Source organism: Notechis scutatus, chromosome 1 (genome assembly GCF_049901735.1).
Source record: "Notechis scutatus isolate UNSWTSFEM ecotype Mainland chromosome 1, rNotScu1.2, whole genome shotgun sequence".
Classification (NCBI taxonomy): domain Eukaryota; kingdom Metazoa; phylum Chordata; class Lepidosauria; order Squamata; family Elapidae; genus Notechis; species Notechis scutatus.
This window is the reverse complement of record NC_142009.1, coordinates 134,962,905-134,989,904: the sequence shown is the minus strand read 5'-3', so window position 1 is coordinate 134,989,904 and position 27,000 is coordinate 134,962,905. Positions and strand designations below refer to the sequence as shown.

Sequence of the window (27,000 nt, the reverse complement as noted above, 5' to 3'; positions counted from 1 at the left end):
TGTGGCCCCGCTTGCCCACCCTCCCGCCCCTGCTCTTTCCTGCGCTTTATTTCCTTTGTTTAGAGCACAGCTGATTCGTGTGGCAGAGCTGTTTGCGGCACCTCAACTGTTTTATTCACAGAGGCTGCAGTTGAAGGTAAGTATATATATATTTTTAATGCGGAGCACGGGCGCAGAGTGCACGATCACCGAACCAGTTGTTATACCGGCAGAATTCTACCCTGGGTACACCTCAAACCATGTCACTTGATTAGAACAAATTCTGACCTCAATGACCGTACTGCAATTTTACTTTCCTCCAAGCCACCAATAACCAGAAATGCTCACTCACAGATGAATACTACAAAGGAAATGTAATGCTATACTTTTTTTCTGACAAAGTTTTGCAAATATTGCAAAATTGTACACAGTCATGAGAAGTGGAAAAGAGACGAAATGTAATTACTCAGATTTGAAGCTAACCAAGGTGCTAAGAATCAGGTGACATTTGTTGAGTCACTAGCAACAAAAACAAATGTCATTGCTGGCTTTAAGTCTGATAGGAGAGGATGCCACTTGAGAACTATCATCACAATAAACACCAGTTAGAAGATCCTAGATGACTTAGCATTTGCTAGTCTGTTCTTTATGAATTAGTGATATTCAGATACCTTACATTAATCATCTGAACAGCAATAGGTTTCACAGAGCCAGGGAAAGAAGATGATGCCATGCATAATATTAAAAGAGCAGAATACCTCTGTGTTCATTTTTCCCATTCAATTAGGACTGTTCTTTTCTCCTCTTCATATATTCCTCATCTACAACAATAACATTCTTGCCACCTTCTTCCTTGTCAGATTCAACTGTAGACTGAAGGTAATATGTGACAGAATGGGTCTATGTTCCTAAATAGGGTACTGTTGAGGATAGTTGGATGAATGGGCTCCTATGCAGATTTCTCCTTGAAGAATATATTGCTTGTGTTACTCTGTAAGTGACAAATACACCGTTTCCCCAATTATTACAATTGTATTAATAAAATGGCTTCAGCCCAAATTGTCCCTTTAGCACAGGGGTGTCAAACTCAAATTCCTTGAGGGCCACATCAGGGTTGTGTTTCACCTCAGGGGCCGGAGGGTATGTGGCCATCACTCATGTCAGGGGCGCCTGTGGTGGCTTGAGCACTCTGCCAGTGAAAATGGGCTCCTGAGCTTTGTTTTTGGCCACAACAGCCTCCCGCAGCCCTCTGCCCATGAAAACAGAGCTCAGGTGAGCCACTTGTGTCCCCTCCAGGCCCCATTTTCAGCTGCAATGGCCTCCTGCAGCCATTTTGATCACAGGAGGGCTGCAGGAGGCCATTGCAGTCGAAAACAGGGCTCGGGAGGGGCGCACACGGCCCTCCCGAGCCCATTTTTGCTGGCAGAGACATTGCAGGCCAGTCTTTCACTGTTTCCAGGGCAGCCTCGTGGGCCATATCTAAGCACCCCATGGCCTGGATCTGGCTCCCAGGCCTTGAATTTGACACCCATTTTAGCATTCCCTTCACTACCCAGCTTTACATATACATGCCATTTTCTAAGATGCGTCCCTGAAATACGAGAGCTTTTAAAAAAAATCAAAGTGTAATTCAGCCTACTCTTAGCCAAAATGTGGTGGCCTACTTTGGCAATTCATTTTGGGTGGCATGACGGGGCAACTAATTGTTCCTTAATTTATTTAATTGCTAAGGGAGAAGTGTTTGCAGCCTTTCTGCTTCAAGTCCTAAAATAATTTGGCTGCTCTTGATCACACCGCATCTTGAGCACCGTCTGTTACTATAGTTCAAGCATTGAAATGGCTGGGATTATCCTTGACTTTAATTTAAAAAAAAAACAAAACTTTTCCTAATCTTATAGTTCTCTTCCTGCTCAAGTCAAGACTTTAAAAGTTTGCTTTTTAACAATGCAGGAAAGAGGAGAAAAAACTTGCCTGCTTTCCAAGAATCTGTGAATAACAAGACCATGGTTTTGAAACAGTGCTTGTTTTTTTTCCCCTGCCATTAAATACATAGATGTTTTTATGGAGTGCTGTTATTGTTTGTTGGCACACTGCCCTTTCACACCCAGTTCCTGGTGGAAACAAAACCTCTCCATTTGATATCTTCCAGGCACATTTTATATATCCTTTCCACGTATTTGCAAACTCCAGGGATCGGCTTCTGAGAAGTGGGAGGTGGCTCACACGAACCAACCAAAACGCACCACAGCTTTGCTAATCTATTTGAAAAAGAATAACAGAGCAGAGAAGCTTGTTGCTCTCTGCCCTGCGTATTTTTTGCTCTGTCTGCTTACACGCCCACCTTGGAGTCTGCCTGCTTCAAAAACATTTCGGAAGAAAGTTCATACACGCAAATGCAGAAAGGTGGGTATTTGGGGTTGAAATTCCATCGATCTCCAGGGTGAGCTGTGGGGACTGAAGTAAACATGGCTGAGTCGGCATCCTACCTCCTTCCATTTGCAGTGGTTCCATAGCAAATATTTTCAGGTCTCTTATCTGATGATCACATTGTCCTGAAATTATTCCAACAATGCTTAGTTTTGAATAGAATTTACCTTTGATTTATAAGAACATTCACATACCTAATTTGCAAGGGGTCCCTTTCTGTATTTGTTCTTTGAGTCTAATTGCTGAGTTGAAGAGTTATCTGAGACTCTTTGAGTTGGCAGAAGCTATTGCTAGGATTACAAGGATTAAATTGATTTGCTGGTAGAGCATTGTGAGTCTTTCTCCTTCCTCCCTCTCTTTTCTCTGTTCTTTGCAATCACCTCCCAAAGTGACCAAACCAAACCAATTCCTTAGAAACACTTTGAAATGGCCCTTGGTATTGGAATAAGGCGGAAATACTATAACAATAGAACTAAGGTGGGTAACCTAAGGATGCTTCACTTGGGAAAGAGAGATATGAGATGAAAGCAATTTCCAGGAGACCCAACAGGAAAAAAAAAAGGGTTGCCAGGCTATATTTATGCAATAATTAGATGCAGATGGAAAAATACAATGAAAGTAAATACTTGTGACTTAGATAGAAGCAATTTGAACTGGAAAGAGCAATGTTGAGGTTTTTTTTTAAGGCTTTTGTAGATCAAGCAGTAGAACAGCAGCTATGCTGAGATTTAAGGTTTACAAGCACAACACTGAGTCAATAAGATGACAGACAACCATTCTGCAATTTGCTTCTTTTGCATAGGAAGACCACCAACCTAATAACACCAGGAATTTTTGCACATACACAAAGAACAGTAACTGTTGTAACTGTTGCCTTACAACACTTCATTTAGTGACTGATCATAGTAACAACGGCACTGACTTATGACCCTTTTTCTCAGTTACAACCTTTGCAGCATCCCCCAGGACCATGTGATCAAAATTCAGACGCTTGGCAACTGATTCATACTTATGACCGTTGCTGTCTCCCAAAGTCATGTGATCCCCTTTTGCAACCTTTTGACAGGCAAAGTCAATGGGGAAGTCAGATTCGCTCAACAACCAGGTTACTAACTTACCAACTGCAGTAACAAATGTGGCAAGAAAGGTCATAAAATGGGGCAAAACTCACTTAGCAAATGTCTCACTTAACAACAGAAATGTTGGGCTCAACTGTTGTTGTAAGTCAAGGACTATCGGTACAAGTACACTAATGTTGTTTTGGTTTATCCTACCAAAGGTACTGCCCCACTCCAGATTTTGAATTTGAAATAGTAAAGCTAAGGACAAACAAACCTGGTAGATTCAAAAAGCATCAATCATTACAGGCAAACCTATAATATATTGATGGTACAAAGTAAAAATAAAAGAAGTTCCTCTGAATCAAATAATGACTTTTTGGACAAGTCTTTAATTGTCCTGTCAACAATCTTCTTCTTCTTCTTTTTCTTCAGCGTTTGTCTCGCGCTCTGGCGAGGTCCGCTAATGTCCTTGAGTACTGCTTCCACGCCTCTCTGTCTGCCACGTATGTCGGGTCTGCCTTCGATCTCTAGATCGGCCTTGATCGTGTCCATCCAGCGTTGCTTAGGTCTACCACGCGGTCTCGCTCCTCCGACAATCACCTTCATCGCAGATTTGATGATGGATTCTTCCTTGGCGCGACTCACATGGCCGAACCATCGTAGCCGGGACTGCCTCATGACCGTGGGGATGGGCAGGACGTTGAACCGTCTGCGCACTTCTTCATTCCTGGACGCGATCGAGTAGGGTGAGGCCTACCGACCATCGGAACATTCGCATCTCCATTGTCTGGAGTCTGCTTTCGACTTCTTTGGTCGTCGGCCAGCACTCTGCGCCGTATATAGCCACGGGGCGCACCACAGAGTTATAGATTTTTATAGAATTGTCCTGTCAACAATAACAATATTATATATGGCTTGGGTTGTGTGGCATCATGTTGTGCGGAGTTTGGTGTATGGTGTGTGGTATAGTATGGCCATTGCCTCACCCGGGAAGCAGCACACACGTAATAAATTCCCAAACGTAAATAAATTTCCTTTAATGCCTCCAACTTGGCCTCACTGTTCAATTGTTCTCAGTTGGAGATTAAACTCTTTCCAAAATAGTCTCCAACAGAAAGAAATACAGTCCAAACTCAAAGAACAGATAACAGTAAAACAAAAAACCAAAACAAACCGCACTGAAGGAATTTCCATGACAGACCAGGATAATTAATTACAAACTTCAAGAAGATAACAAGGCACAGTCCGTTGGAAAAATGCCAACCAAGATAAACCTCAGCCAGAAATAAAACACACTTTGCTTCTAGCAATGTTGTGTTTCAAATGCCCCTCCTTTATTGTACTATTCGCCCCAGCTGCAGCCAATGAAAGGAATCATGGCCGCTTCCTCTCCCATAAACCACATTGTTGCCTTCTCTGTTCCTCCCTACGTGCCCTAGGATGAAGAAGGGTTTGGCCTGGTTCTTTCACTGACTGCCCAGCTGGCCTCTGCCCTTCCCCAGCCTCCTCCACAACCTTGAGAGCCACACTTGCACTTCCTGTTGGCTGTTCCTCCTCTCCCTCAGAGTCAGTCTCAACAGGGGCATGACAGCCTTCTTCCCAGTTTAGATTGTAACTCTGGGATATCTTGATCATCTCCCAGCCCCAAATGATCTCCTTAAAAAAGAAAAGAAAATCTAGAAATAAATCATTTGTTCCTGTTTCATCTCCAGAAAACAGAGGAGGCTGGAATCGGGCCAATACCTTGTCTTCACTGTTTCCTTTTGTGCAACAGGTTTCTTGGTGTTCACAAAAAGTTGATAAAAGTATTTGGTGCCTGTCTAACAGGAGAAACTATTTGTCTTATGAAGATGGCTTAAGAGGCAGGATGAGCTGAATGACATTTGTAAGGCTGGTTTAAATTGGTACAGTTAAAAGTTTCAACAGCTGTCAAATACTGCATGCCAGGAATTGAATAATATCACATATCAAACAGCAGGTTATGTTAATCCTCCAAATACTGTCATATCAAGTTATGAAATAAAATATCAAATCAAATACTTAAGAGAATGATTTGGGGCAAATTAACTAGATATCAGCTGTCAAGTTTCATTGGCCCATTTTAAAAGCTCATGTTGAGAGCGTTAAATTTTCTATTTTACAACTTAAAGCAACAGAATTTTAACCTTTGAAGAGCTCTTGGATTCTTGGTTTATTTTCGTTCTTCCTGATTCTAATTCCTCCCTCCCTCCATTCTTCCTCTTACGTGCCATTTCAATCACAGCTGACTCTCAAACAGTGTTCATTTATGCTAGAAGATGTGTATTATTAATAATATATATTTACAGGAATTGCTGACCTGTAAAAATTCCAAAGGGAGAATTTTATCTGAGGAAAAAGCACCTAGCAACTTGAATGTTTAACCCAGATTAGTTTACAGCATCCACATAAAGTGGGTGCCAGAGGTGGTATTCAGCAGGTTCTGACCAGTTCTGGAAACCGGTAGCAGAAATTTTGGGTAGTTTGGAGAACCGGCAAATACCACCTCTGACTGGAGACTTTACAGTATCCTTCCCCCCCCCCCCCCCCCCCCCCCCCCCCCCCCCCCCCCCCCCCCCCCCCCCCCCCCCCCCCCCCCCCCCCCCCCCCCCCCCCCCACCCCCACCCCCCCACACCAACACAACCCCAAAAAAAAAAAACCCCACCCCCCCCCCCCCCCCCCCCCCCCCCCCCCCCCCCCCCCCCCCCCCCCCCCCCCCCCCCCCCCCCCCCCCCCCCCCCCCCCCCCCCCCCCCCCCCCCCCCCCCCCCCCCCCCCCCCCCCCCCCCCCCCCCCCCCCCCCCCCCCCCCCCCCCCCCCCCCCCCCCCCCCCCCCCCCCCCCCCCCCCCCCCCCCCCCCCCCCCCCCCCCCCCCCCCCCCCCCCCCCCCCCCCCCCCCAACCCCAACAAACCCCCCCCACCCCCCAAACCCCACACACAAAACAAAACAAAAACAAAAAAAAAAGACACCCCACCCCCCCGCCCCCCCCCCCCCCCCCCCCCCCCCCCCCCCCCCCCCCCCCCCCCCCCCCCCCCCCCCCGCCCGGCCCTGCCACGCCCACCAAGCCACGCCCACAGAACCGGTAGTAAAAAAAATGAATCCCATCACTGGTGGGTGCATATTATTGTTCCCTGTTGCAGCCAAGAAACCTGAATTAAACCAGTGGTGTCAAACTGAATTTCTCTGCAGGCCGGATCAGCATTACAGTTTTCTTTTATTTGGTTAATTTTTTTGTTTATTGTTACCACATACAATGGTACCTCAATACTTGATGCTTCAAAACTCATTGAATTTGCTACTCAATGCATTCTGGTGCAAATTTTTTGTCCTGCTTTTCATTGTTTGTTTAGCACTTGACATAGGAAGAAGGGGACGGCAGCCGAGAATGGACAGGAAATTGGCCATGTGAGGAAGGTCGCTGCAAAAGGAAGCAGGAGATGGCTATAGAGGGCAGACAGAATGTCAACCATGATGGGGAGGTCTCTGACACAGGAAAGGGGACAGACAGGAAGGTCTTTCTGGCCAAAACAAAGAGCCGTGTGGTAAATCATGTGGTTTGTTCGATACTCATCGTTTTTAGTACCCATTGCACCTCCTGGAACCAATTAATGATGAGTACTGAAGTACCACTGTAAATTATATAAGTCACTGCAATTATAAACATTTGTATTTAACAGACATATATGAGCAACAGACACTGGCTCCCCCAAATAGTCCATTAAAACAAGATTTCACTGCATTTGACAGAAACACAATAGCTTCCATAAATGATTTTATATTGGCCTTGGTGGGAAAAGAAAAGGAATTAGAAGGAATTGCTGTGGGGATGAATTTACTGTTTAAGTCTCTGTCTAGAACAGGGCTGTCAAACTTGCAGCCCACGGGCTGGATGCGTCACGCTCTGGCCATGCCCAGTTTAGCGAAAGGAGAAAAAGTCATGATGCACCACGTGACAAAGCCGTGACCATGCGAGTTGGACAGATGCATTTTTACAAAGGCTTCCCTGGCAATAAGCAGAGGAGACAAGAAGGGCAAACGATGAAAGCTGATTTATAAGACCCATGACAGGTTCTCAAAAACAGCTGCCTTTAACTGGGTCAGTCATGGGTCTCTGGGTGAGTTTCAGAAGCACAGCCTTTGCAGAGTAGTCTATCATCTGAGCTGGGAAGATAAAATTGGTTTCCCCCATGGTAAATATTGGAATCCAGACACAAACACTATTTTGGCAGGAATAACACAAGAAGAGTTCTCCACTCCTCTACTCGTTGTAGAATACCTTATGCCACCAGACTTGAAATTCTAGAACTAGAAAACCTTGAATTACGCCGTGTTCGGTCTGACTTAAGCATGGTATATAAAATCATACATTGCAATGTCCTACCTGTCAATGAATACTTCAGCTTCAACCATAACAACACAAGAGCACACAATAGATACAAACTCAAAGTTAACCGCACCAAACTTGATTGCAGGAAATACGACTTCAGCAATAGAGTGGTCAATGTCTGGAATACTCTACCCGACTCTGTAGTTTCTTCCCCAAACCCCAAAAACTTTAACCTTAGACTGTCTACTATTGACCTCACCCCTTTCCTAAGAGGTCTGTAGGGGGCGTGCATAAGCGCACCAACGTGCCTACCGTCCCTGTCCTATTGTTTCTCTTATTCCTCTTTTATTTTTCTTATATGTACCCATTTCATGTATTCACAACCATGTATACACTTATACTTATTATCTTGTAAACAATTGGCAAATCAAATAAAAATAAATAAATAAACACAATGTGGCACGTAGATAAATCATAGCCTTCACCTTTGACCAATCAAACAACCAGAGTTTTAAAATCAGCATAAAAAGCATCATAGTTTTAATGGTGCACAGGCAGTCTTAGAAACAAATGCCCAATGTTTTATAGGGAACTGCATATCCCAAACACTGATTAAGTGAAAAGAGAGATGGACAGCACAGCTGTTGTTTGCATTGCCTTGGGTACTCTTTGTATCATCACAGCTTCTTTTCTTAAACTATCATTTGCTTTATGTAGATTGTAGACCTAATTAAATGCAACTTGACAATATTTTTGCAAGACACGTGTGCTGTTCCTACGGTCATCTTTCTTCTAGATTTTGTTTTGGTGCAAAACTATAAGCAATACCCGTTATATATTAAGGGTGTAGTCTTGTGTACCCTTCCTTAGGAACAGAATCACTGAACCCGCTGCAATTTATTTCAGAGTAGAAACACAAGGATGCATTTGAACATTCAAAATTGAAAGATTTTTTTTTTTTTTGCTTTGAATATTGCATTCTGACATTTAGATCTATCAATAATATATCAGTTTAGATTTATCGCTGACTGCCCCTTGTTTGCCCTTTCAACTTAATTGGGTTTAAGGTTTGGAACTGCCCTCCAAGACGATTCCCTTACAAAGAGTGACTCCGTAGGACAAATTGTTCCCTTCCATCTCTTCTGACCTATTTCCCCTTGAGCATGTGCCACTGGAACGAATCAGAAACTTGATCTGGCATTGCTTCTGAGCCTCATGAACTACTGGTACAGCGAAATCTGCCTTCTATCATTAAGTCAACCCTTTGCCTCTTTCCACACCTCACTGCTACAATTGTTCCCAGTTCTGTGTGGGGGCCCTTGTCGTTCCTCCTTTGGATCCTCTGCACACTATTATGGGCCTTAAACTAGAATCGGTCAGCCACCTAGTGACAAAGGAAATGTATGACAACCAGGCGGCAATTGTTTCAGGTCTTGGCTTGATTCTCGTTGGCTTTAACCTGCATGCTTACGGAACTCAACACATTTCCATCAGTTGAAGAGCTCCCTAGCATGCTAAGGCTGAAGTCTATGGTTTTAGATATATATTGGATCTTCACCAACCGTATAATTGGGCTTGTCCTGTTAGGATTAGTGGTTATTCAGAACTTAAGGCCTTGAAATATAAAGGTAGTCCTCGTTTAGCAACTGCTTTCTTTAGTGACCATTCTCAGTTATAACGTTGATGAGAAAGTAACTTTGCAACCAGTTGTCCCATTTACAACTTTCACAAATCTGTAAAGCAAAGCAACGCAAAGCTGAAGCAAAAACATAAGCACAGTCATAGTTTCACTTGTCACCACTTCATTTAATGACCCAGTTGCTAGTCCCAAATCATCATCTTCTTTTTGACCCCCATAATCCCTTGCGGGGTGGAGTCTGGGCAATCAAATGGAGCTAGCAGAGTGTTTAATGGCCAGATGCCCTTCCTGGGGCCAAGTTGCTGGTCCCAAATATGGTTGCTAAATGAGGACTACCTGTACAAAATGAGAATTATGCTCCTAGTACCTATGCTTAAAGAGCTTGGATACAACCTTTGGGTATTATAGTTAGTGAACATCAGGCTTCAAGATTAACAACTAAATTATTATTGTATATGATGGATTATTCCTTCACTTCTAATTGAGTAATGCGGCATGTGCAGCCACCAGCCTGGCTTTTAATTGCTTATATTCAGAGGGCTGGTTGGTTGTTATGGACTTGACTATATTCTTTTTTGCCCTAGTAGTAACTCCTGTCACATAGGAAGAGAAAACTGCTATTCGGTAAATTAAAAGATACTTTTAATTTTATGTATTCTTAATTTAATAGAATAAAATATTTTCTGCCATGTGGAAAATACAGGAACAATATCTAAAAACATAAATAAGGTCCATAAATAAGTAGCCTAACCATGACAGAAAACAAAAATGGAAAATTGAAAATATGCTTGGACTCATATTATCTCAATAAAAGCGACATGGTGGCTCAATACTTAACACGCTGGGTTTGTCAGCTGGAAAGCCGGCAGCCCAGGTTCAAGACCCCAGCGCTATGTGACAGGGTGAACTCCCGTCCTTGTGGCAGCTCCTACCAACCTAGCAATTGTAAAGCATGCAGATGTGCGTAGATCAATAGGTACCATTTCGGGGGGGGGAGTAACAGTGCCCCATGATGTCATGCTGGCCACATGACTGCAGAAATGTCTTGATAGTGCTGGCTCAATGGCCTTGAGACGTAAATGAGCACTACCACCTAAAGTCAGCAACGATTAGAGGAGTAAAATCCATAGAGGCTTCTTTCCTTTTTATGTTATTTCAGTAAGGTTGTATATAGATAGTAACAAGACTAACACAGCTAACAAGACTAAGGTATGAGATTTTTTAAATTGTTTGGATGAAAAGGATGGATATTGGAATGTGAAGATCATCATTTAATATAACATGGAAAAGTATTGTTTTCATTGTTTGCCATTTGAGCTTAGACCCTTTAATGCAATTTTTTTTCTAATAGAAAAATGAGAAAATAATGATCATCACAGCCAAAATTCTAGAAATACATAACATTCAGTATGGAGTGTTGGAAACTGCTCCTGCTAAAAGGTTTAAATGTATTACAATGAACTGTCCAAGGTTGTTTTGGTTGAATGTTACAGTTAATATTTTTTATTTGTCTGAGGAGGATCACTTTATGTCTTTATCAGACATAGCAGTCCCATGAGAGATATAAAATGTCTTTAGATGTAAAATTAACAGTACTTATGGTGGACTTTTCTGAAGAAAAACAGCAAGCTTCAAGGTCTCCAGGACATTAGGACGCTATGATGTTGTGCAACACAGACTGTTGAAGCTGTAATATATGCTAAGGACTTGATCATTCAATATATTTTGATATTCAAAAGTCAGTTGATCTGTAAGCTGATACAATTAAAGATGATTCTGGAACCTATTTACTTGAAGGTAATTGAATCAGTATATTATGCTGCCACATCTTGAAATCTTCCAGAGAAAATTATGCACAGAAAAAGAGCTAATTCTACTTTTAATGCAATGAAGAAACTCTATTAGACTACTCTGGGCAAAGTTGTTTTAGTTCCAAGTATTTCATTATCAGAGTCGCTTCAATACAAGATGGGCAGAAAATACATTTAATGAATAGAAATAATAATAAATAAAATAGTCATTATGAAACAGCTTTTAGAAGCTTATGGATGACCCTCCTATCTGCTTACAGAATGTGCCTTTCCAGCTTCAAGATACCATCTAAATGTAATATACATTCCATGCAACGTGATGTATAAGATACATTATGTACTATCTACATAATAAATGATAGCCCTTCATATAAATGGTGAAGATCCACATGCAAAGGAAGAGTAAGAATGATTCTTGCATTGACAATGGACTCAAGTGGAAAAATTGTGCTCTAACGAAGTCACAAAGTAGACTCCTCAGCTTCAACTTGGGAGGACACTCATGGCTGTCCATAGTCCTTGAGAGATATTCCTTCTGTTGCAAAAGATTTTACTGGAAAAATACTTGCTATAGAGTCACATGGGCATTTTCATGTAAGAGGTATTCCTAAATTTCAGAGAAAAAAATTATCCACTCAACTTTGTGAGTTGATGAGATTTGATGACGCATTCCCAGGGCAAAAAATATAATATGGTGACTCAGCACTTCTGCCAATGTTCAAAGGATGGTTAGCAGTTTGACATTTGTACCATATGCTTCTACAACTCTAAAAGTACATTCTTAACTCACATGATACCCTGAATTACCCCGATTATGTTGGGCACAAGGTATTTTTGAGCATCATTTGCCTTATTTACTTCTTGTTATAGATTATTTTTCTAATGATCTAAGATGCCATATCTTTCTGATTAAAGGGAAAGGAAATGTGATTACCCAGCTTGAGAGCTGCATTTGCTTATCAAGGCATCAAAGTTTTGCTCATTCTTGGACATGGAATGATTTAGTAGCAGAGGGTATCTGCGAGAAAGTGGAAAGCCTGAAAAAAAATGATTCTCAAAAAACTGAGGACACTGAAATAACTAATTGTGAACACTGATGGTAGAATGGCTGGACTACATGCTGCCTTGAAAGAGAGTATATATGGATGCATACCTAACATCTGATTTCCTTAATACGTTTAGGCTGGCATCCTGTTGTTCTGATAAAAATGTCAGCAGTCTCATTCATAGCTAATAATGTAACAATGATGATAGTTGGTGTCAATGTAATTGATGCCATTGAAGACAACAAACCGAGCCAAGAAAGTAAAAAGCAAAATGACACTACTATTCTAGGACAGAGGAAGCAAGAATCTGACCGTGTTGTGGTTTCTGAAGATGATACTAACACAAACTGCAATCTTGGCAAAAGAGTACTTCCCTTTCTACAGCAGATATTTTTACACTGAGACATCCTATAAAATATTTTAAGTAAACCAAAAGATACAAAAACCTCAAAAACAACAAACATGAGGACTAATAGTAAGATTCTCTTTACTTTTCTAGAAACCTCTACTGGAATATAAATGGTCCTAATCAGAGGTGGTATTCAGCAGGTTCTGACCAGTTCTGGAGAACCGGTAGTGGAGATTTTGAGTAGTTCAGAAAACTGGCTTGCTCTTCTTTTGTTGCCCTGCAGGGGAGAATGGAGCTGGAAAGCAGGTTAGTGGGGTGGGTGGGAATATAGATTTTACAGTATCCTTTCCCTGCCATGCCCACCAAGCCACACCACACCACACCCACCAAGTCATACCCACAGAACCGGTAGTAAAAAAAAAATTGAATCCCACCACTGGTCCTAATGAAGCAAATTACAAGCCATTCCCTTGATCCTGATGAGATAAAGGCCCACTTCTGCTTTTCTCATGGTGAGACCTCTTCACTTTCCCCAAATCCTTTGGTGGTAAGCAAAAGTTGAAGCAGTTCCCAGGCCACTAGCTTGATCCAATGAGAAAAGGCCCCACTTATCTGTGATTGTGGTGAGCTCCTCTTCAATTTCCCAGAATCCTCTGACACTATCCAAGTACTCCAGTGAAGCTACCTAATTGGGTAATGAAATGTCTGCAAGCAAACAGCCAAGCATTTCCACACTGGGACAGACTTTCATCCTTTGCCAGCACAATTCAGAAGCAATGTCTTTTGGGAAGAGAGGGAGGTCATGTCCACCCACAATAGTGGATTAAATACTGATGACCCCTGGCTCGTTTCTGGTAGTGATGTCTATATCTTCTGCTATTGTGAACTTTACTAACATAGATGAGCTGTTTATTACAAATATTTATGAGAGAGTTGTACAAGTAATCTTGACTCAGCAAAGTATCAGTTAAACCTCTTGGCTGGCTGTCAAGCACTGAGTACTTTTGTTCGCTTGCACCTTCTTAATAATAAGTCTTTCCTCTTTATAAGATTTAAATATTCTCAGATTAGACAACGGATGTCTAATAACAAAACTACTAAAATGGCATTGTTTCATGTCCACCATTCACAGAATGCGACAGAAAAAGGTTTCCAAGATGGCTAATAAACCTTTGAAAGAGTTTGATGTTTTTATATATAAAACAAAGGGGGAAAAATTGTCATGGAAAAAATGTCTGCTGCCTTTTGAGCCTGGCAGAAAGAAAGCTGAATTTCAAACTGCTTTTTGAAGAGCTGTAGATGGAAACATTTGTTCTATATAAAACTAGTATAAGCAAGGGAGCAAATTCAGCATAATTTTGTATTATTCACTTTCGCATATATGAACAAGGGGACAACAGTTTTACACCTACAAATTGCCAAATGTAGCAATAATAAGGGTCTGCTTATATGGGAGTCTCAGAATGTGAGCTAAGGGCATCTTGTGTCCTGACCGGAAATCTAGAAGAGCAAGTCCTACTAGGAACTTGTGAACACATTGAAGGAGCATAGTGATCAAACCAATATTTGCTGTTTGCTTCTGATCTGATATACTGCTAGAAATCATTCATTAGGAATAAAGCTTTGTTATTGGCTTCTGCTCATATTATTGTATGCTCTCAGAAATTAGTTGTTAGCAAGTAATTCTAGCTTATTGTAGCCTTGATACTGATTGGCATTAGTGCAAAGTCTGTTATCTCGCTTCTGTGTCTTGCTTCGGTTCTTGGCTTCAAAGCTAGGCACATCCTTGAAAATATAGAAGAAACCATTACCCAGGAATATCAGGCCCCATAGATAAAGGAACCAGAGTAGGGAGTTTCCTACCTCACAGATAGTGAGTTACCACAGCAGGGAGTTACCTGCTGAATGGCCAGGGAGGGAAACCCTCCCCCACTCTCGACACAGGGCTATAGGGATGCTCCATAGGCAAGGAGGGCAGAGACAGGGGCTTGAACAAAGAAACCTTTGAAGATAAAGACCCACGTTGGTAACGAACCTTTGTCTCCGATTGGTAAACTTTGTCTCTAACAAGGTAAAAATGTGTATAATACTCTGGACCACTCTCACAGAGGTGTGGCTATTCCTTACATGCTTTTTGCCTACGTGTTTTGGAAATAGTTCCACGCAGATTCTTTTGGCTTTGGCCCAAAATAAAAAGTTGATACTTTTGCGAGCCTCACTCTCAAGTCTCACTCTCTTTGGTATTTCAGTGGCTCGGGAAACTCCCGGGACCTTACATTATGGTGGCAGCTCAGGAATGACTCCCTTACTTCTGTTACTTATACAGCTGCTTATTGGTGTTGCTACATCTGGATCTCCAGTACCGGCTGGAACAGCCTTTGTCCCAGACCTTTTACTTTAAGTGGTCTTCTTTGGCGGGTAATGATTCAAAAGATAACCAAAGTAAATACTATTCCAAATCTTATGTTAATATATTTTGTTAAGCATTAATTTTTTTTAGCATTTTGAATCACTCTTTTATAATAAGTAACTCAAGGAAGCAAACATACCTAATTCTTCTTCCTCTTCCTTCCCCCCTCCCCCCACAACAACAACCCTGTGAGGTGAGTTGGGCTGAAAGGGATGACTTGTGCAAAATCACCCACCTGGCTTTGAGGCCTAAGATGAAACTAGAATTAACTGTTTCTGTTGTATATAGACATTTGCATACTCGTAATATGACGTTCCGATTGGACAATCACTACCGCCTAGCGATTGGTGGTTAACAACTGATTATGATTGGCCGCCCAAATGGCGGGAGGTTTAAAATAATGCCATTGGTTGCGAGCCGCGAGCAGCCGCTATAAAGAGGCTGCCGCAGCTCGAGTTTAGTTGAAGTTACTGACAGTTAAATAAAGCTGAACTCAACTCCGGTCTCGAGTCTATCTTGTTCTGGCGATAGAACAGTTTCTGACAAAAGCAAAGTCAATGGGGGAAGATGGATTTGCTTTAACCCAGATTGCCTCATTCACTTAGCAACTGCAATATTCACTTAACAATATTCACTTCGCAAAAGTGATTCAAAATAGTTGTAAAATAGTTGTAAAATCAGGCATGACTTACTTAACAACCACCTTGCTTAGCAAATAGAAATTCTAGCCTCAGTTGTGAATGTAAGTCGAGGACTACCTATGCAACAAGCCTCAATAAAACAAGCCTCAGAAGGGAAGCATCTGTTTTTTCTTTTGGCCAAGAGTGGGCAATCTGGGCCATGTATCATCCTGAAAAGCCTTTGATTTGGTCAGCCGTGACAGTTCAAAACATTCTTCCTTCTTCTGGTCTGCCCTATTTACTGAGGCTTTGACAGATTTCAAGTTTTCATCTCCAGCAAATTTTGCTGCAGTAAGAAAAATTGTGTGTGGGGGGGTGTATGCACAAACACACAAACATTTGTTTCTTGAGCCATCATTCAGTACTACATGCATTGCCTGGTGATAAAAACATTCTTCCTAAAGTTTCATGAGATTTTTAAGAAGTGGTTTATTAGAAAAATGTAACATATTTATTTATTTTATTTGGTTTGTCAATTGCTTACAAGATAATAGGTATAAGTAAAACCATAGTTATGAATACATGGATACATATAAGAAAAATAAAAGAAACAATAGGACAGGGACGGTAGGCACGTTGGTGCGCTTATGCACGCCCCCTACAGACCTCTTAGGAAAGGGGTGAGGTCAATAGTAGACAGTCTAAGGTTAAAGTTTTTGGGGTTTGGGGAAGAAACTACAGAATCAGGTAGAGTATTCCAGACATCGACCACTCTATTGCTGAAGTCGTATTTCCTGCAATCAAGTTTGGTGCGATTAACCTTGAGTTTGTATCTATTGTTTGCTCTAATGTTGTTATGGTTGAAGCTGAAGTATTCATTGACAGGTAGGACATTGCAATGTATGATTTTATATACTATACTTAGATCAGACCAAAGGCGGCATAGTTCTAAGTTTTCTAGGTCTAGAATTTCATGTCTGGTGGCATAAGGTATTCTACAATGAGTAGAGGAGTGGAGAACTATTATTTCTGGACTTTCTCAACTGTGTTAATATCAGATACGTAATGTGGGTTCCAGACTGATGAGCTATATTCGAGTATTGGTCTAGCAAATGTTTTGTATGCTCTAGTTAGTAGTGTAATATTACCAGAGAAAAAGCTACGTAAGATTAGGTTAACAACTCTTTACGCCTTTTTGGCTATGTAGTTACAGTGGGCTCTAGCACTTAGATAATTAGAGATGAGTACTCCAAGATCCTTGACAGAGTTTGGATCATCAGCAAGGTCTTGACTATTCAGCCTGTATTTTATTTTCTCATTTTTTTTGCCAATATGTAAGACACAGCATTTATTTGTTGAGATTTGAAGTTGCCATTTGTTTGACCATTCTGATACATAGTCAAGGTCTTTTTGAAGGGTAGCAGAATTGTCTGTGGTGTTGAATAGCTTTACATCGTCAGCAAAGAGAACGCAGTTGCTCTTAATATGATCACAGAGGTCATTTATGTAGAGTATGAAGAGAGTTGATCCTAGAACACTGCCTTGGGGGACACAACTGTTGACAGGTACAGAATTTGATAGGACGCTCCCAATTTTGACCAATTGTTGTCTGTTTGACAGGAATGCTTCTATCCAGTTATCCAGAGATACCATAAGATTTTAATTTTAGGAGTAGTTTGTCGTGTACCACTGAATCAAAGGCTTTACAGAAGTCTATGTAGATTGCATCTATTGTTTTGCCCTGATCGAGTTGTGTAGTCCATATGTTTTTGCAGTGTAAGAGTTGCAGATTGCAGGATAGTTTTTTTCTGAAACCAAATTATTTATTAGAGGGTAGGTTGTTTGTCTCTAAGTGGAGAATAATGGATTGGTTAATAATTGATTCCATGACTTTACAGGTGACGCAGCATAAGGAGATTGGTCTGTAATTTTCAACTAGGCTGGGGGCTCCCTTTTTGAAGATGGGGATGACTGTGACTTGTGACCATAGTTTTGGCAAGGAGCTGGTCCTGAAAGATTTTTCAAAGATTATGCTTAGAGGTTCGGCTATGGCAGTGGATAGCTTTTTTTTTTTTTAAACAAGTTTTATTAATTTCAGAAACAAACAAATCATCATCAACCATTACATATTTGAACCTTTTTCCATTATAAATTTTACAAGTCAGATAAAACCTTATCTTATACAATACAATTCTATTTTAAACCATTTCTAAATGAGCATAAAAACATCTCTTGTCCTCTATTTCTTTCTGACTTGATTATCGTCATTCTCTTTCTGTGTTTCTAGAAGGTTTCACCAATACTTCTCAAAAACATAAACAGACACAAACAAACATATAAAAAATCTTTTAGTAAAGTAACTTGGCCCCGGTACCTCTCTTTATATGGGCTTTAATTATATTCATGCTCATCTTACAGATCATTACCTATTTTATTTGCCATTCTGTATCTTCTATATATACTTCTCCACACATTTCACTCTTCATAATTCTATCTTATTCAATCCATCTTAATTTAAATCATTATATTTGTATCTTTTGCCCATCCTTTATTATCACTCTATCTCATTCCTTATAATGAAAAAAAAAAGAATTTCTCCTGAAATCTCATCAGAGTATGATGCCTTTCTATCCTCTCCCTAAATATTAGATTAACATTTAAAATGACACCTAATACCCAATCTGATTCTGCTTGGTACATTCTATCTATTAATTTTTACTTTTAATAACAATAAAAACAGAGTAATAAATCGAAAATGTTTAAATACATAGTATCCTCCTAAATACATAGTTAAATAATAAATCTAAATAATAAATCTTATAGCATTCTCATTGCCTTTCCCTTCAATATTTTATTACATTTTAAAATCAATCATTATTAAACATTTCAACATTTTAATTTCTTATTAACTCTTAAGCCATTCTAATTTTCTATTTCTAATACAAATATTACAATACCGTCTTATGTACCTTGCAAAATCTTTTTAAGAAAATTTATACTTCACCCTTTATCCCTAAAAAGATTCTCTTTTCCCATCCAATTTTAAAACTTTGTGGCTTTTCTCCGCCTTTCCCCTTTCTTTCTTCCCCACCAGATCTTCCTACCCCCCTTCTTCTAACCTCTGTCTTGCTGGCATCCCTTCTCTGTTGTATTCCCTTTTTCTCTTGTTTGCTATCATTGTATTTATTTTGCATCATATTTTCTCTTTCTTAAATGTTTTTTAGATCTTAAATCCTTCATTTTCCTCGCTTCCTTCCTTCCTTCTTTCTTAGATAAATTTTGGAATTCATTAAAGATGGTGTCTTCGTCTTCTTCTTGTTGTTGTTCCATCTGTCGCATTGTCTGTTCATAGTTAACCAGCGCCATTTCTAAAAATAGAAAAGCTTTTTCCATACCATCTTTACAGGCTGCTTTTGTTTGCTCATATTCATCCCTCAGTTCCTCAAAGAGAAAGCCATTATAAATCTTTTCTTTTCTTTTTTCCTCTTTCTTCTTACTCCAACCAAAATATTCCAAAAGAAAAGTAAGACAATCCCAAAGTCCACAATCCTCAATCAATCCAAGCCAAGCCAAAATTTCCTCTTTCTCTTCCAGGGGTAGTATCAGACAAAGGAAAAAAGAAAATCCAAATCTGTGTTTTGAAGCCTTATTAAAATTTTATTTCTGTCTCCAAATCCTTAAGGCATCTCCTCCAACAAAATCCAACCAGATAAATATATTTTTGTCCTCTCCCTTCCGACTTATCCCATAAAGCTAGTTTTACCTGAAAAAAAACAGGTTTCTCAATATCCGTTTGTTAATTCCATCGGGAGGGAGAGTAAACTTTCCTTTCAGCACCTCAGAATTGCCGCTTACTTTCTCTTGTGGAAAGAATCATCCAAAAGCCATCACTTCCAGGAATTAAATTAAATATATCTCAGAGTCCTGGATCGACCAAGAAGACTTTCACTTTTAAAAACTTTCTCCTCTTCCTCCTGCGCATACTTGCCCAGCTGCCGGCTTCTTTGTGGCGGCCATTACGGACCCCGCTACGCCCGTCTTGGTAAAAGGGGTTCTGCCGGCCAGGGAGGGGTCTGCAACACCCCCAAACCCTTTCCGGATCCCCCTACCTTCAGCTGCCCCTGCAGGGCAGCCTTGCTCCGCACCTTTGGATCGGAGCCCCAAAGGCTAGCGCGGCGAGGGATCGCGCAGCTTCGCGAATCCCTACCGCATAAGCCGACAAACCGGAAATCGGCAGTGGATAGCTTTTTAAGAAGTAGACATATATTCCGTCTGGTCCAATAGATAGAGATGATTTTAGATTGCGTAGTGCTTTTTCAACATTGTCTACTGTAAAATCGATATGTATTAGATCATTGTAGTTGTCTATGGTTCGACTAGGAAGTACTGGGCTTGATCCATTGCTGTTTACAAATACTGAGCCAAAGAATGTGTTAAAGATGTTGGCTTTAATAGTGTCGTCGTTGCAGTCTTTACCATTAGGTCCTTTCAGGGGTGGGATGGACCTTGAGTCTTTTGGTTTGTTGTTTACAAAATTGTAGAAAGTGCGGGTGGAATTGGTGCATAGAAGTTTTTCCTCTTGTTTAATGTGATAATTGGTACATTCAGTCTTTATCTGGTGACATAAATTTTTGTATTGGCTTTTGAAGTTGGCAACGTAACCAGATTTGTTTTTCTGCCAAAGTTATCTCTTTTTGGATTGAAGCTTCCTTATTGTTATGGGTAATCTGTTTTTTCTGGTTTTTGGAGTTGTTATTGGTACATATAGTTTGATGACTCTTTTGACTTCAAGTAAAAATATATTGTAATGGTCTTCAACAGTATTGCATCCAGTGAATAGAAATTGCCAATCAAGGGATGAGAGATCGTTGTCTATAAGATCATAGTTGCCTTTTTTGCGAGCTATGAATTCCGATTCATGAGACTCAGGAGCAGAGGTGGGTATTCAGCAGGTTCTGACCAGTTCTGGAGAACTGGTAGTGGAAATTTTGAGTAGTTTGGAGAACCAGCAAATACCACCTCTTGACTGGAGACTTTACAGTATGCTTCCCCTGCCATGCCCACCAAGCCATGCCCACAGAACCACTCGTAAAAAAAAATGAATCCCACCACTGCTCAGGAGGGGTTTTCAGAATGTAATCACTGGGAATATGTGCTTAGATTCTAAAAATAAACTTTTTAAAATATTGTGATAAATCACAACAGGTAAAATAAATTTGGAAGGACAGCTGTAAACCCACCTTTTGTCCTGTTCTATTCGATATTTATATAGCCGTAGGATCATACTCAACACAGCACATTTTTTTACTTACGCACTGTAAATAGAAAAGTGATGCGGGAAATGAATACATAGATGCAAGATGTATAATTATATCTTTATTTTGTTATAGTGTATTATTGTAAAAACTGATTTTGTGTATATGTGTAGGTACATAGACATTCAACTCAGTATTGCTAGGTGAATAAAAAACAGTTCTGTTTTTTAGTAAGAACAATGTATAGAAAATGTTCATTTCAAGCTAATTCCACTGAATTACTGTCATAAAAAACAAAACTGAGTAAACAGTATTGGTACTTTTACACTATGTAATAGATAAATTATTTATTAATAATTAATAAATTGCTTTTTTTTTTTAGTTTGGTGACCTCTAGAACAGGATCTTGAGTGTTGCTGTGAAACTAGACCCCAACCCAAACAATTTTTTCTTAGACCTGCTACATTGTGAAATGACCCCTGTTTATCATTGTTCCATCCAGCACCTCAGATATTTGTGTGTATGCACAGATATTGAAGGAATTAGGGGTTCTTTCACTTTGTCTAATATTGCACTGCCTTTAAGGATATTTATCCCGTCTAACAGGGGTTTCAATAGAGTAGAAGAAAATCTGCTTCCAAAAATTCTTCCCAGGAATTTACTGATCCATATCAAGTTTGCAGAGTCCAGGCAGCCAAATCTACACTCCGTCATGTGCCATTGAATCACCTGATGAAGCCCAAGTCTGAAGGAATAATTTAATTCCCCTGTCATGCTAATTTTAGACCGGCAGACTTCTGAAAGATGTTACTTAAGCTTTCCACTGGAAGGATTTACTGTCCTTCCCAAGGAAAACATCTTCTCTTACTCCTACTTTTTTAAAGAAAATGTTTTGCCAATTGCATTTCAGTGCACTAATACTTTGTACATTGTCTATTATTTTTCTGTGCTGGGATTATTCTAAAGTTTGTTTTTCAAAAAGGTGTCAGAAGGAAAGGAAAGCTCAAAGCAATATCTAACAATGTGGCATTCCCATTCTTAAAAGTCACTAAAATAAAACATACCGCAACAGATGCTACTGTGAACACCCCTGTTGACGTTTGACATAAAACACAAAGGGCAGACAGTAGATTCAATACAGGCTTTCAATGAAAAGCAAGTGAATGGGCTAAATATATTACGACACGGCTGTCAGTCTGAGATAGCAAAGATAACAAGTCATCGGTTACTGAGGTTATGATTATAATGTTCAATGTCATGACAGTATCATTTGAATTTTCCTTCTGTTTGCCATTCGGGGTCACATACACTAAAATGACTCAGGCTATCCACAATCACAACGGTAAGGGTTATCTATTCCATATATGATTATTGAAAATATCAACTTCTTACCATAAATTAGGATTCACCTGAGTCATCAGTTCCATTTTGGCAACATTTTCAAACCTCAGCATTATTTGCATTTCTGTCTTATATTTATTTCTATAGTGCCCAATCCAAAGAACATTTGAAGTCTGTGCTTCAAGTACTTTGTGCGTGTGTGTATGTGTGTTGCTCTCTGAGCTTGGTTGTTTGTTGACATTTCCTTGCTTAACTGATAACATCAATGCTAATGAGTGTGTGTGTGTGTGTGTGTGTATGTAACTCACTACCACACAAGTTCTGAATCAAAATACATCCCAGGTAACACCCAAGAAATACAAGTGAACAAAAGCCCTCAAAACCTTATTAAATAAATCAAGATGCAATAACCTCAAACCAACAAGCATAATAAGTAATGCTAAATTCCTCTTTAGTTTCCCAGAATGTTCTGACGTTACACAAATCTCCTCACTGGGATTGTTTATGCTTTCCTAGTTTGAGCCAATGAGGGAAAGCGCCATTTCTCTGTTAGTCAGGGTGAGCTCCTCTTCACCTTCACAGAATCTTCTGGTGGTATGCAAAACGATTTCCAGGCCACTAGCTTGATCCAATGAGATGAAGACTAACTTCTGAGCAACTTGTGGTAAGCTGCTCTTCACTCCTCCAGAATCCTCAGACACTGTGCAACGCACACTGGCAAGGCTACCTAGGTGGGTAATGAACCATCTGCAAGCAAACACCCTGAGCTTCAGATAAATGTAGACCTTGACTTACAACAGTTCACTTAGTGACTGAAGTTACAATGAAAAAAGTGATTTATGACCATTTTTCACACTTATGACCATTGCAGCATCCCCATGGGCAGTAGGATTTACATTCAGATGCTTGACCACTGACTCACATTGATGACGATTGCAATGTCCCTGGGGAAATGTGATCACCTTTTGCCAGCTTCTGGCAAGCCAAGTCAACGGATTTGCTTAACAGCCATGTTACTAACTTAGCAACTGCAGGGATTCACTTAACAACGTGGCAAGAAAGGTCACAAAATGGGGCAAAACTCACTTAACAAATGCCTCACTTAGCAACATAAATTTTGGGCTCAATCGTGGTCGTAAGTTGAGGACCACCTGTATTCTCTGTCGGAAGTTCTTTTTTGCTGTGAGCTTGGGAGGTGGCCTTCCTGAAAAGGAATGAAAACATGGCATTGCAGCCTTGCTTGGGAAGTGCAGAGGAGAATGCAACCATCCGACTGGTGTTTAACATTGTTTTTAATCATCCTTGCCTCTATTTAAATTTTAACTTTTATTTCCTGTTCCAATATTTTACTGTACACCACCCAGAAAGCCTCTACGAGGTAGATGGGTGGTTCCAAAAATATATGAGGCGGGAGAGAGAGGGAGGGAGAGGAATGATAATAAGATATCTCTTTCATTCCTATCTATCACATTCCTATATCTTTACCTTTAAAGATATTGTGTGTTTATAGTTTTCACCTATCATATGACACAAAGGTAAAATGTTAATCTTATATCTTCACCATACCCTTATTGTTCTTCTTCAGGTACAATTTCATCCATTATTAAGACATTTAGCAAGACTAACTACAACAAAAGACTCAAGACTATTTTTGTTCTGAATCACTTATTTACCACCTGAAAACGAGCATTACAGAACTTTCCAATCCTTTTATTCATATTCCGCATACACTGTGTCAAATTCACATCCCTATCTGCATTGTCTATCATGGAGTGTACTGTTCAGTCAGACCCATCAAGAAATATTGAAAAAGCATTTCCTAACAAGAGAACTATTCCGACGTGTATCTACCTCCCCTTTATAAATCTCAATAGAAGCAGAGAACTGAGACACACTTGCAAAGTCTATTCCATTTATCAGAGGCGTAATGAACTGAGTTAAGTGGAAAACTGTGACTCAGGTAGACAAAAGCACAGGAAGAATTAAGGTTCGGTGTGCTTTTTAACTACCCCAGAAATTTGTGTTGGATCCAAAAAGCAAATTTACAAGTTTTTTTCTCAAAAATCAAAAAAAAAAAAAATGCAATCCTACTAGTCTGCCCTCCCCAACAATTGTATTTTGGAGTGAGGCTAGGCTTTTTAAGAGTTGCTATTATTAGGCCATCAGGAGTCAGAAAACCTTGCTGATTGCAAGGTTTTGCAAATGTTTCAAGTGTCATCCCAACCTTCCTGCCTGTCCCCTAATATGAAAGTTTGCAGGAGTGATACAGAATAAAGCTCGCAACATCCAATCTCCCTACTGTTATTTTTTCAAAAACAGTAGCAGTTCACATTTTTCAGAAAGCAAGATCCATCTCAGAGCGACTGTGGTACCGAGGATGTTAACCCTGATTTAACCTGTTTCAACCTGAAACAAAAATCCAGCCTTAAAGCAATGCGCCGGTTGACAACAAAGATGCAGACAGAATAATTTCCCAGCAATTCTGTTAGCTTGCTTAGTTTAGCCTGCTCATGTCTTTAACATGTTTGCTCTTTTAGCTATACAAAAATTGCAAAACTCAGAATGAAATTAGACTTTAGCTGGCCAAACATGCCCCAAATTAAAGCAATGTCTCTGTATAGTCCAACAATATTAAAATGGGGAAAGTAGTTTTTTTCAGGAGACAGGCTTGTCCACTAGAATGACATCCAATAAGTTTGAAAGAAAACAAAACAATATATACTATTTAAACTGCATGCAACTTAAAGGATGCATCTTTCCTCCAAGCTGAAAACTAAAGGAACCAAAGACACCTATCTATCCCCTTGCACCAATTCAACACAGCTTTGCTTTGAATCAATATGACCAGGGCTGCGCTCTGAGCCTGTAATCTGCAAATAAAGAGCCAAGATGCCCTCTAACTCCAACATCTAATTTCTGCTCACGATCAGGAGGCCTTACCCAGGACCAAGGGGACTCTGTATCTTCAGATGGCATCTTGAGATGATTCTTTTCCTCCATTGCCAGAGGCGGCTGTGGTACCAAGGACGTTAACCCTGATTTAACCTGTTTCAACCTGAAACAAAAATCCAGCCTTAAAGCAATGCGCTGGTTGACAACAAAGATGCAGACAGAATAATTTCCCAGCAATTCTGTTAGCTTGCTTAGTTTAGCCTGCTCATGTTTTTGGAACCTTAGCCTGGAAGAGAAACATGAGCTGGGTAATCTGGTACCCGCTGGCTTGGCAGCTGACTCCTCAAGTTGCCCTGCTAAGTCATAAGCCTCCTGGAAAAGGTGTTTACGTGTCCAGAGAAAAATAACTACCAATGTTTTGCATCGGGATGAAAAATTCAGAGATTTATTAAGAGCGAGGAAGGGGATGTGGTGCAAGATGGAAGTTGGTAACTGTAGTGTTGTTCAAAAAAACCCCACTGGGGTTCTGCTAGACTATGATAAAACTAATATTTAAAAATATGATTATTCATCCAAGATGAACCTTATAAACTAGGGGGCAGCAGAAGCCATTCGGAGGTCATGTGAATCTGGTTATCGAAATTGGCAAAAATACCGTTTAGCATAGGATATCCAGATGTATTTCTTATAGCCCTGACCCACTAAAAATAATAACAGCAACAAGCCAACTTCTTTGTGTAACAAGTCCTTTCAGACATGATGCTATTAACTATTTTATAGTTGTACAATTGTAACTCACTGCCATCAATTTAATCTTTAACATTGTTCGAAGCTCTCATGATTTTATTCCCCAAAGAAATAACTGGGTTCTCAAAATGATCAAATATGGGAAACTGCATCTGGATTATTTTATCTCACTACGGTGTGTTTGTGTGTGTAATCCACTATCTTCTGCTGATTAAGTGTACCTTAAGTGTATCTTGAGGTCATGGGGCACAATCAGTGTGGGCTCTGATTAAAAAAAAAAGCACCAATGACCAGACAACTTAATTTCAATAGTGCAGGCATAGTTGTGTTTTGTTTTGTTTTGTTTTTTAATATAGTGGGATTTAAAAGTGCTTAGCTCTGAATAGATCACAGCCAATATAGATGATGTGCTTTTGCCTTTGAAGAAATTGAATTACAAGCAGTGACATGTTCCTTTAAAACAGGGGTGTCAAACTCAAGACCCATGGAGTGCTTAGATCTGGCCCGCAGGGCCGGCCTGGAAATATCAAAGGACTGACCTGCAGTGCCTCTGCCGGCCAAAATGGGGTTATCTGTTTTTACCTGGCAGAGTGATGCAGGAGGCTATGGAAGCTGAAAACAAACCACAGGGGCATCATGCACCCCTTCAACAGCCCATTTTCGACCGGCAGAGTACTGCAGGAGGCCATTGGTGGGCATTGCACCCAGGGATGGGATTCAAATGTTTAACAACCAGTTCTGTGGGCGTGGCTTAAGTGGTGGGCATGGCTTGGTGGTCATGTGACTGGGTGGACATGGCTTGGTAGTCATGTTATTGGCTAGGTGTGGCCAAATCAATATCACTCACATCGAGGCACACATCTCCTCGCCTAGCCTCTCATGACTGTGGGGATGCTGCAACAGTCGTAAGTGTGAAAAACGGTCATAAGTCACTTTTTTCAGTGCCATTGTAACTTTGAATGGTCACTCCACACAAGCAAAGTACCAGCAAAGGAGGGGGAAAAAACTCCAGAGAAGTTCCTGAGACAGGAAGTCTACTCCTGCCAAGAATGTAATAACGGTTAGAAAGGCAGTTTC

At 40.4% G+C, this 27,000-nt stretch overlaps 1 protein-coding gene across 3 annotated transcripts in view; it reads right to left on the bottom strand.

The window, feature by feature from the left end:
* Positions 1-25,412, bottom strand: part of LPIN1 (lipin 1) — a 122,511-nt gene extending 97,099 nt beyond the window's left edge. For all 3 annotated transcript variants that reach the window (XM_026674301.2, XM_087946727.1, XM_026674303.2), the window contains exon 1: positions 25,225-25,412. In XM_026674301.2, coding sequence (XP_026530086.1) covers positions 25,225-25,284 — 60 coding nt within the window. In that variant the 5' untranslated portion in view covers positions 25,285-25,412. The remainder of the gene's footprint in view (positions 1-25,224) is intronic.
* Positions 25,413-27,000: the final 1,588 nt, after the last annotated feature.